This window comes from Hyalella azteca, unplaced genomic scaffold (assembly GCF_000764305.2).
Source record: "Hyalella azteca isolate HAZT.00-mixed unplaced genomic scaffold, Hazt_2.0.2 contig12625, whole genome shotgun sequence".
NCBI classification, from domain to species: Eukaryota; Metazoa; Arthropoda; class Malacostraca; order Amphipoda; family Hyalellidae; genus Hyalella; species Hyalella azteca.
This window is the reverse complement of record NW_025942578.1, coordinates 7291-19502: the sequence shown is the minus strand read 5'-3', so window position 1 is coordinate 19502 and position 12212 is coordinate 7291. Positions and strand designations below refer to the sequence as shown.

Below are 12212 nucleotides of genomic sequence, written 5' to 3'. Positions count from 1 at the left end.
ACAAAAAAAATGTGGGCGATTGAAAAATATTACATTCCGTTGTTAACGACACATTATTTATTGAACACATAACAGTTGATATGAAAAAATCGTTTATTATTTTCATGAGCAAAATTCAGTCATCTGAACTGCAGACAGTACTTAAGCTTAAATAAAATAAAATGAGTCGCATTTTTAAAAGAAGTCATCGTCATGACTTTTGGTACCCGAAGAAGTGGGTAACACAATTAATTTTCAAAAAGTAACTTTTCGAAAGTTTATGCAGTGAAACACAGATAAATAATAAATTGGTGTATAAGTAAAATAAACAGTAAAGAATATCATTACTGACGTAAATATTGCAATATCATTACTGACGTAAATATTGTCAATCTTTTATCTATTTGTCTTTTATCTATATTTTCATCGTAAATATTATCGCCTGTGCCAGATTGCATTCAATTTTCAGTGACAAAAATTCTAATCATCACCAATGTACATTAATTAATACAAATATTGTGTAATGTAAATATTGGTGTGAAATTCTTCGAGACTTCGATCTTTATTAAACTTAACTGATAAACTCCCCCGGCCACGTCACCCGAGCAACTGACACACAGGCTCAGAGTCCAGCAGATCTGTCAGTTCACTGCATTACCGTTACCATAGACTAGGCCTGAGTATCTCGCTTATGGTTAACAATGAAAATAAGCAAATTTATTGTTTTTTGATCTTGCTTCTATCCGCAAAAGACTGAAGATTGTGATGCATAGAATGGATACAAAAATTTTAAATCTATTTTAAAATTAATTTCGAAAATTTGCTCAAATTTATCCGAATTAAAAAATAACTGCTCGGAGAAGTCAATTTTACTCAGTTTACTCAGAAGAACTCAATTTACTATCGACTTTTTTTGACTCAAAAAATAATATCACACCGTTGCGAAAAACGTTTCATCAGGCTACTGCGCTAATATCTGATTTGGTGGAGGACCATTCTTTATCTAATTTTTTGTCGAAGTGACTGAAATATTCCTCTCAGACTAAAATTAATTCTTCAATTTCATCGGAAATTTTACGGCGTTCAATTTAGTTTAAATGCTTATTATCGCAACGCTGGAGTGAGTAATATTCAAGTTGTCAAAAAGTATTATTTTAATTACTAAATTATCATGACATTGATGGAAATGAAAAATTAACCCGCGGTACACATCGAGTACTGTTAAACCAAATGCAATGAGAAGGCTAATGACCTCAACTAATCTATAGAGCTATTAACTGTGGTTAGAAGGAGAGGCTCTCAAGACAACAGCGTCTCCTGAATTGCAAAGAAGCCGCCTGTTATGGTTGCATTGGCAGCGTCAGCTCAAAAGTAGACTTCTATTCAGTATGTACGGCGCGTGCGACGTTCCGGTCAAATCATAAGAGACCGAGCGTAAGAAATCGTAAGTCTGGCATGGAATATTGTACGAACCCAATTGTGTAAATGAGCTAAACACTGCAATCTTTTTAGAGAAGTTAAGCAACATTTTAAAAAATGATACCGAATTAATATAATCGAAGTATACTATTGCGCTTTTAAAAATTATTTCTATTCGGTCAATATTTATTTGCCTGTCATGCTGCTGCCCAGTTTCAAGAAGCCGATTGATTGCTGAAGAAATTTTTTGCCGAGGAATTGCAGATTTAGGAGCCTAGTTAAAAAGCAAGGCGATTTGTTTTAGGAAAAAATAAATGATATTTTATGGATGATAATCTGAGTTATAGACAGATTTTATTTATATGTACATGGATAAACAAGTTAACCTGGATTGCTGAATTAAGTGAGTTGCAATTTTCTTTAGTCTACGGAGCTTGGTGTGCAAGTTCCAATATACAGAAAAGTATGTAACCAAAGAAACAATTTATGCGAACTGCAAATTTGAACAGTTATTTAAACATTCATGTGAACACTTTAAATTTCAACACACTTAAATGATTATCCTAATGCATTTTACTTCTATCGATAAATCGGTTACTGGAGACACCACTACAATACTATATGCAATTTAGGATGTTTTGTGTTCCGAAATATGTGATGAGTCTTGAAGATTTAGGAGGTACAGAAGGATATGCGGGAGGTATTTAAAGCCATGATAGGTACTAAAGGATATGATAGGAACTGAAGGATATGTTAAGAACTGGGCGATATGCTGTATTATGAAGGATACGTTGTATCTTGAAATATGATAAATACTTGATATACTTGAAGGATATGATGAGCGGTGGGGAAGCTTCGTGTCCGCAAGGCTATGTAGAGTTAGGATATCGAGAGCACATGCAGCGTTTCACTCAGCGGATGAGGCAGAAAGCCTAAATAAAAATGTATACAAAATGTCAAATCATTGCGTCTCAAAGATTAAAAAGTTTCTTTACTCTACAAAGTCTACATTATTATTTTTTAATAACCGCGATGGTCTGCTAGTAAAGTATTTCCAGAAAAAACGAAAAATCTCATGGAAATCTCGCACATAATCTACCTAATCTAATAAATTATAAAGTTGATGAATGGATAGGAGCAATGAGCACTTTGTTAATTCGAATTGATTCTGTGATATCATTTAATATTCGAAACTGAAATCGGTGACAAAGGATATAAATTTCTACAAGAAAATATTTCCCCTCGGGTTCTGACTTATTTTCTGAATTATTAATAAAATTCTTTTCCGCATTTTTTGATCTATGAAAACATAATACGAATTTTATGCAACTGAAAATATTTAGATTTCATTTCAATATAATTGAACGAATTAAAACTCTGATTATTCTACGCTTATTGTGTTACATTAATTGAGCTGGCAGATCAGGGCGCCTCTGAGCTTGCAGGTCAGTAGCCCTGGTGACGCGGCCGGGGGCGTTTACCGGGACATCTGCGGGCCAGATTTATTGTTCTGATTTTTGAACCAAGTGAACATTATTGCAAGCCAAATTTCAAATCTTGTGAATTCTAATTAAAAATGTAAAAAGGCAGTAACAGGAAAATAACACTTCTGTTCGAGACGAGTACGTTGAAACTCGAGTAAATGTAAATTTTTCATGCATTGGAAAATGATTGATTTATTGCTTTTGTTGATGCAAATTTTCAAGTTTATAATCGTCGCATATAATAATCAAACGAAAATATTGCAATCCAATTATCGCAACCGAGACAGATAAAAATTATGGTATTTGAAGAGTTTCATTTGAAAAATTTTAAATTCCTACTAATTTATTATATTGTGAATGATTTATTGTTGTTAGAGCTGTATTACACAACAGTGAGCCGCTTTTTATTAAAAGGTAAATTATTAAAATTGCTCTCATTCGACAGTTTCCTTTCAGCGAGTTAGCCATTAGCGAAGAAAATGTCCGATATTTTTCGAACTCAATTATATTATTACAAGAGTACTGCAGGAAATAATGTTTGGTTCGAGCAATCTCATTATTAGTTAATAATCGTTAGAAAACTTGTTTTTCATGTGAAAACTATGAACACTGAACGCGTTCACTTCAGAAGTAGATCTCAGTCAAACTGGTGCCAAAAGATTCATGGATGAGTTTGAGTCTATTTAAATGTTGACATGAAACTTGCACAAGCATTTTCACCTCGGTCTTTAGTACAATGGCATAAAATATGTCCTACATTATCATAATCAGATAATTAAATAAGAATTTTAAGTATAAATGAAACGTAATTTAAACGAACCAGAGGAATAACTTTTAGCGGCAGTCGAAATGTTCATAGGAGGTAAATGAATTTATCAGTTAGTTAACTTCCATAAGGTATAACAGCTAAAATGAGTTGCACCGATATCATTGAAATTATTTTAATAGAAAAAAATGCTGCAATTTTAAAAGTGTGCAATCAAAATATCGAGTTGCACAACTATTGAGAGACTAGTTGCTAAAAAACGTATGTAAATAAATAATATTGAGTTTTCATGGCAAAATCACAGTAAAACAAAAAAGACGAATTTGAACAAACCAAGTGCATCAATGTGAACCAACTGCATCAATGGTGGACAAATGCATCAATGTGAGATAAATGCCTAAATGTTGAACAAATGCATGAATGTTAGCCAAATGCATCAACGTGAGCCAGATGCCTCAATGTTGAACAATTACATCAATGTGAGGCAAGTGCATCAATATGAACCAAATGCATAAATGTGAACTAGATGCATCAGTGTGTATAGTATTTATACACATTCGGAAACTTTCTTTAGTAATACAGGGAATGACATGATACACGAAGATACATATCTGGGACGAGCGTGATTGGGTCAAACGGTAGTCGTCTTCTATGGTCCCATGCATTAATTAATTCATAGTAAGCACGATCACAAATGTAGAGCACGCACCTGCTCCTGTAGCACAGAGCACAGTTCAGCTAGCTTGCACTAAATAGCATTTTATTTACTGGTTGAAAACTCGAATTAAATTTTATTGTCTTTCTGATTTCATAAATTGTTTGGCATCACCACATTTGTATGTGGTGATGGCATAATTTGTTCTTTTACGCATCGATCAATCGCCAAAATTGCTCTACAATGCTTCGATCAACGAATGCCAGCGAAAAACAATGTTTAAATCACTGTAAAAAACGAACTCGAAAGTTATTAATATAAAGTGGCAATTGAAAAACTGTTAATATTAACTGTTAAGAATGGCGGCCTATGTTTTTGGTGACATTGACGTTAACATTGAGTTGTGCTACGTATACATCAACTGTCATCAATGTTATTTTAATCTTAAGACACGCGTCGCAAAGAATTATTGTGACGTTCTCTGAAGACGATAAAATTATTGCATCTCCCTCGTTTCCATTTAGCAAGGTTTGCTCTTGACAGGCAGCTCATTGTAGTTCAATCAGGACCTTCAATTTTTTCCGCACGAACGCTTGCGATTCGTCTGGCACGACGCTCCACGCATACGAGAGCGAGCTTCTTTATTTTGAACGGGAAGCCGGCGAGACGACAATGGAACATCGGTCACAGTGTGATCTTCATGCAGCGTTGCGGGCTGACTGACAGACGTTCTGATCTATTCCTGCAAGCGTTTGGCAGCACGCATCATACCTGTCCAACATCTAATGTTGCATAGATTTCATATAATATGATATGTTTGTTATACAATATCGCGGGTAGACATGCTTTTGATAGTATTTTTAAACGACATATTTGAACGATAATTTCTAATCTTATCTTTACACGTTATAAGTTTAAGTTTATCTATGTTTAAGATTAAGTAATTGACTATCGTCAAGACAAATAAGAATGGATGCGATTATATTTGTATTAATGGCTTTATGCAGTCGGTAACAAAGGAACAACAAGGAACTTTGTTCCTTGAAGCGAATTTTTCAACTCGGTTGTTGGACTCGGACTCAATTGACAAGACTTTATGCTTTTTGTTGGTCTTTTGAAACGTTTTCAAGAGCCTCTACCAAGTAGTTATTTCCGTTCGTAGAGGCAAAATGCAGTCTAAAATCTTTGGGCGATTATAATGCCGCACAGCAGTGCCAGAGACTGTTCCATAATTGATGTTTGTATCGGAGATCGCCACGCGCTGGCCGCGTACGTACAGGTTCGCTGCTGACGAATGTCACTTTTCCGCTAGTGAGCTTATTGAAGCTCACGTGTCAGGCTCAAGTTACACAAGAATACACGGCGAGGGGTTTGCTAACCCTTATGCAGATGCAGAGAAGTTCTCGATTTGAATCGAGCTTGAGATTATACAACAATTTTTTCGCTATAATCGAGAGTACAAACATTTTTTGGTATGTTTAAATATATATATTTTTTCCAATTCACTATGGAATACAAACAGAACCCATACAACAAGTGTGTGAAACATGATGATAAATTATCTCTCTCGCTTCCAGATAACCGCACAATGATCGTTAGGACTCGCAATTTCAATTTAATATTATTCCCAATTCTCTTTATCTTAAATACATGATATCAACCATCATATTTCCTAATTTTGTTCTTCCATGCATGCGTCATCACGATTATATATCAAGATGAATTGCATTCTCATAAATACGTCTTCTACCCATTTTTTACTCGTTATCCTCATATTTTCATTGAAATCGGAGGAAGCCAATTCAACAAGAAAATTCCAAGCTTCAACAGACTTCCTGTCAGACTACTATGAAGAAAGCTTCGACTTCGGTCGCGAAGTCAACATCGAAGAAATACTCCATGAAATTGAAGCCATGGGCATGCATTCAAAATTAAAGCAATCAGCTGCATCAACGAGACGGCCATGCTTGAACCAAAATCGAAGTAATTGCAGGAATAATTTGGAGGCTTTGTTACCGACTTCAAGTCAACAGGTGGAGAACGACAGTCATTTCCAAGCCGACGATCGCGTTGTAGCATCTGATGCAAGTACGCAAACTCCTAACAATAATGATTCGTACGATCAAACAATGGGAAATAATTTGGATTACTCATTGGATGCTGAAACATCAAATTCTGTTTATAATTCATATTGGGATTCATCTGAATTATTTCTTCATTTGAACTCTTCGAATGAGAGACAGAATTGGTCTATGGACGACAGTGTATCAGATATCCTTGATGACGGAAATGGCAGGAGAGAAGCACGTGGCCTCATCCACTACGACAGAGGTTATGCCTTCAACACTTCCGTGGCCTTTACTGTTCCATTCTTCCAATTCTACTTACCAGGTGCGTATTATTTGAAATCGATTTTGATTTTTGATCGCGCTTATTTATTTAACCAAATCCGGTTGGTCGAATTTGAAGTGCCCAATTTGATTTGCTTGTTGGTTAGGTTATCAAACACAGAGTAGTGTTCATTAAAAAAAAGTTTTAATCTGGGAAACAATATTTGATTTGATTAAACACTGTTCACATTTCCCTTCATCCTGTTAATCTCCTCATGGGGTCAATGACGACCGCACCTCAGCCATGTAATTAACCTGTGGTACATCTGCTCCTCTAAATTATTATTCACTGATAAGTGAGTCAGAATGACTCACTTATTCATGGCAAAAAGAGAACGGACTTTCGGTGATCCTTACACACGTACTGTAGCTTCACCACTCATTTATCTCATCGACTATAAGTGAGTAATGCTAAATGACTAATTTCTCTGATATTTATTACGCTGATCTTGGTCGGAAAAATCATTCCAGCCTTATTCTAGTATACGGAGTGATTTGCTTGCTATTAGGCAGGGCACTAGCATTTATGTCCGCATGATTGGAATCGGTAAATTATGAAGTCGATAAATGCTGGAAAATAGTTGAATGAGTTTAGAGGCAAATTGTAAGTAAGATATTTTCGAGATTCCAAGGATACGGTGAGAGGACCTTTTGTAAATCCGTTTGGCTGATATAATCTTTCAACGGATTGTTTTGAACAATTGCTGTTTGGGGAATAATTCTGGTATTTCTGACTTTCAGAAATGTCGTTGTATTCATACAAAACCTTTAAATAAGTCGTCAGAAGTAATTTATACACTTCTAACGAACCTGGCCCACTGCTCACCAGCTCTGACTGTCAATGCCACTTTGATATCCTTGTGCACGATAAAGATCGATATAAAACATATGCCATGCATTGAGAGTGAAATGTAAATCTCACATCGACCCAATTAGTTGTGAGGATTGCTTCAGACGAATACAGATCTGTTGTGATAGCTTTGAGTGGCGTCCCTCACAGATTCTCTCGACTTACCAAACCTGAAACGAATAAGTTTTTGAATGAAGCTCAACTGACGAACGAAAATATAAGAATGAAACTAGCATTCTAAAGTATAAAATTAAATTGCTCTGTTTAACGATATTATGCATTATATTTTTTCGCGAATATCATTGATTTAAAGTAAAAAATAGATGATTAAATGAAAATAAAAAAATAACTGATTAAAATAAGCTCTGGCACTCTATTAATTATAATTCGTCTGCGTTATGCTGCAACACAGGCGGAGGGGAAGGCCCGGAGGGAGGCATAGACAGCAACGTCCTGGCAAGCCTGGCGTTCGTAACGTTTTTCTTGCTGGGTTGGCTGTGGGCGGCGATATACACCACCACGCAGGGCTCTGTTGGTCATGAGGACAGCGCCAGGCATCTCATCCAGCCGCTTTTTCCGGGGGCTAAGGTAATACTATATTAATTTCGATTAACTGTTTTCTCATTAACCGATGTGCTTATAAAATTAAATATAAAGTTTGCAATTATGTTCACAATAAGGTGAGGCAATAATGAAGTCTTTAATTTATATCCCATATCCAATCGCTCAATGAAATTTATATAGTTACGAGTTTTATTTTTTCCCGGAATTCACCATGATAATTCAATCCAAGCATTTTTCAGCCATGAAATCCTATCAATTTCTTGTAGAGACTTCCAACTGCATATTTGCTCACGTTTTCTCTATGCAATTATTGCTTATGATTTCTAATGTTCATGGCAATTTATATTTATTTGATTTTTTGTTCATAGTCCATAACTTACGTGAAGAAATTTTTAATACTCGAAATTTTTTGCAGAATTTTTATCGATCACTGTTGTTCTACGCACTATATTCAATACACAATCTCTTCAATCGCTTCAATAAGAAAAATTAACGTACCAATTGAGTACCACCAATTTGTTTACTATGTCTCAAAGCTGCTTCATTTGTTAACCTAACCTTCCATGCACAGTTTCTGCGCGACTCCAGCGCGCTACCAGCAGCCGTGCACGGGGCGCTGGAGGAGCTCGCCGACGCGCTGGAGGTGAAGTCTTGTACACACCTTGCCACATGCGAGGCCTACACCGACCTGCATGCAAACAGCCTGCTCAGCCTGCCCTTCAGGGCCTACACACCGTGAGTTATGATCTTGCCACATGCGAGGCCTACACCGACCTGCATGCAAACAGCCTGCTCAGCCTGCCCTTCAGGGCCTACACATCATGCGAATCAGAAATATTATTTGTCACTATCGTTTTTTAGCGCATTTTCTAATTTATGGAAAAAAGGCGCTATTGTGCTCGCTATGTCCATTCGCCCGTCTGTCCGTCTGTCTGTCTGTCCGTCCGTGACTTCTCGTTTTTGTCGACGAGAAAATGCGCTCTCGGTCACTCGCTGCAGTGAGTACTGTGTAATATTTTTGATGAATTGATTTGCCTCTCAAGACTCATAACGAAATCGTGAAGTGCATTCGTCATCATCTCGTGTCTTGTTTAATTAGCCTGCACTTCATTAAATGCTCCTCATGAGTCGGTTGAGTCTGTATTTAATAACTAAAAATAAATATGCTGAGATGCCATTCAAAAATTGTTGGTGCTAAAATAATGTATTCAAAAACATATTGCATTCATTTAAACAAAAAGATATTGCGTTGAGGTCTGCTGAACACACGCACCATTCACTCTTTCACTGACCACACGCACCATTCACTCTTTCACTGACCACACTCACCATTCACTCATTCACTGATCACACTCACCATTCACTCTTTCACTGATCACACTCACCATTCACTCTTTCACTGACCACACTCACCATTCACTCATTCACTGATCACACTCACCATTCACTCTTTCACTGACCACACTCACCATTCACTCATTCACTGATCACACTCACCATTCACTCTTTCACTGACCACACTCACCATTCACTCATTCACTGATCACACTCACCATTCACTCTTTCACTGACCACACTCACCATTCACTCATTCACTGATCACACTCACCATTCACTCTTTCACTGACCACACTCACCATTCACTCATTCACTGATCACACTCACCATTCACTCTTTCACTGACCACACTCACCATTCACTCATTCACTGATCACACTCACCATTCACTCTTTCACTGACCACACTCACCATTCACTCATTCACTGATCACACTCACCATTCACTCTTTCACNAGAGTCGACAAGAGGTTAGTGGTGCAGGATCTCCCGGCAATAAAGCCATGTTGACAGTCTGATAGGAGATTATTAGCAGTCAGATGATCTATCAATCGATCCCTCACAACAGATTCCATTACCTTGCAAACGACACTTGTCAAACTGACAGGGCGATAGTTGCCCGGGCAGCTTTTGTCACCTTTTTTGAATAATGGTGTCATCGATAAGGATCTCTGTATATGGAAGCTGAAAGCTCAAATCTGTTTTGATTGATGGGCCTGACTTTAAAGGCACAGCTAAAATCAACAAAATACCCGGAGAAATGAGAGTAGTTTGTAAGGCGCTATACATACATACTCATATTTTCATTTTTTTGTCAAATACCTGCCATGGTTGAGCAACTCATTGCCCAATATTTGTACCCTATTTATCATTATTTTCACGTACATTGCATCATTTCCGTTACTTAACTATAGCATTCATTGTTTTTTTCTAATTATATGCATACATTGTGATTGACGGAAACTTTCTGATTTGAAAGTTCAATAGAAAAAGAATTGGTAAAGATATCTTTACAATATTAATTTTATTGTAAAAGACATCCCCTGAATTTTTGTATCAATTGGTTTTAAAGAAGACAGCGGTCAAATGACGGTCCCCATTGCCAATGAATTCAGTTCGTCGATTTTTGAAGTTCCGTTCAACTCGCTGAATCATATTGACGGGTATGTTGGCCATGGCTTGGCGTATGTTTTTTAAATGAGGTCCTTGAACCGATATGGTAAATAATTGACTAAAGATAATTCCCTAAAAAATCACACGGAGCCAAATAGGGCGATTGGGCCGGCCAAAGTAAGTCACCTCTCAAGGAGATGAGTACGGAATGCTCGTTAATTAAAGTAGCGAGAAAAGAACAGCTAGTTCAAAATTACCCCTCGACACCAAACGCTCGCTGCTCACTTGTCCAATGCATAGTGGCAACTGATTAGGCGGGATACAAAACTTCATGACCTTGTCTTTCATATGAAATAGTCCCCGCTTTTTCCCTACGATATCTGGCTGCCTGGCGTGAAATACAAAACAATTATTCTTATCTCCCATACCGCAATTTTTCCCGATCTTCATTCTGTTTTTGAATTGGCTTTCCTGCATTTTAGCAAACGAATAGTTTCCAAAGAACATCTTTTTAATCCCTTTTGTTCGTATATTGTTTGTTGTTCAGCTTCATCTGAAACTGGTTGCAGGATTCACACGCTGTCCTCGTACAATCCTTCATTTGTGTTGCATCATGAACCTTACAAATATTCTTGCATGTTTCCGTTACACCTCTAAATTTAGTGTTTTTATTTTGATGCAATATAATAGTTGCCTAATTCTTTTTAAGCATTTCTAGGACTCATATACATTGGCCTGAGTATGTTCGGCTAGTTAGCCTGAAGTCGCATGCTAGGCACAAAGTTTCAAGATATTTAGTCTCCCATCAAAATATAATTAATGACCTCAAGAGATCACGTGAATTGATTTTGAAAAAGAGATTTCGTTCATTTTTTTACGTAATTGGAAGAGACATAATTATTCACGGATGATAAAAATATCTCCACTTTCGAAAAAAAGTCTCTTCATTCTTAAGATTAAACTTAGAATAGTTGTTTAACGATCCAATTCAGTGATCGAGTTGATAGGGATTTATGTTTGATGACACTGTAAAATGACATATCTAGGAATTGGTATTCCATTTCATAACACTAAATTAAAAAAAATTTCTTCGGTACCAAATTGCATATTTTGCAGGTTACGGGACGACGTAACTGACGAGAGTGTGCTGACGTCACTCGAGGTCGCCGCACGTCGCTCGTCAGGATCAGGATCATGTCGCAGGGAATATCCTTGCATCGTCGATCCCTTCGAGCTCATGAACCTCGTCATCGATTGGGTGACTGAAAAAATCTCTCTCTGACGAGGGTGAAACTTATATTATATATATTATTATTATATTATATACATACATAGAGTATATTTATACCTTACATTATATTTTACACCAAAATGATTTCACAAATCCGTTTAAGAAAATGTGCCATGGCATCTGTTTAAGCAAGAATAGATTGTTTAGCACAATACGTTTAAAATGTATTCCTGATTTTACCATAAAAACGATTAATGGGTTTTGTAGTGAAAAAGTAAAATTTTTGTTTTTACAATCATGGGCTGTCTATATGAATAAATAAAGGAAAAATAAGTACTAGAAAATTAATAATAGTGAGAACTATTCAAGCAAAAAATAAATTCATTCAGTTTTATAACTATAATTCAATTCAAATTTATTCAAG

The 12212-nt window shown here is 36.5% G+C and overlaps 1 protein-coding gene across 1 annotated transcript; it reads left to right on the top strand.

The window, feature by feature from the left end:
* The first annotated feature begins 5880 nt into the window (after nucleotides 1-5880).
* LOC108667439 lies at nucleotides 5881-11839 on the top strand. Its single transcript, XM_018154463.2, has 4 exons — nucleotides 5881-6694; nucleotides 7956-8131; nucleotides 8679-8842; nucleotides 11674-11839. The coding sequence occupies exons 1-4, from the start codon at nucleotides 5992-5994 to the stop codon at nucleotides 11837-11839; spliced, it is 1209 nt and encodes a 402-aa protein (XP_018009952.1). The 5' UTR covers nucleotides 5881-5991.
* The last annotated feature ends 373 nt before the right edge of the window (nucleotides 11840-12212 follow it).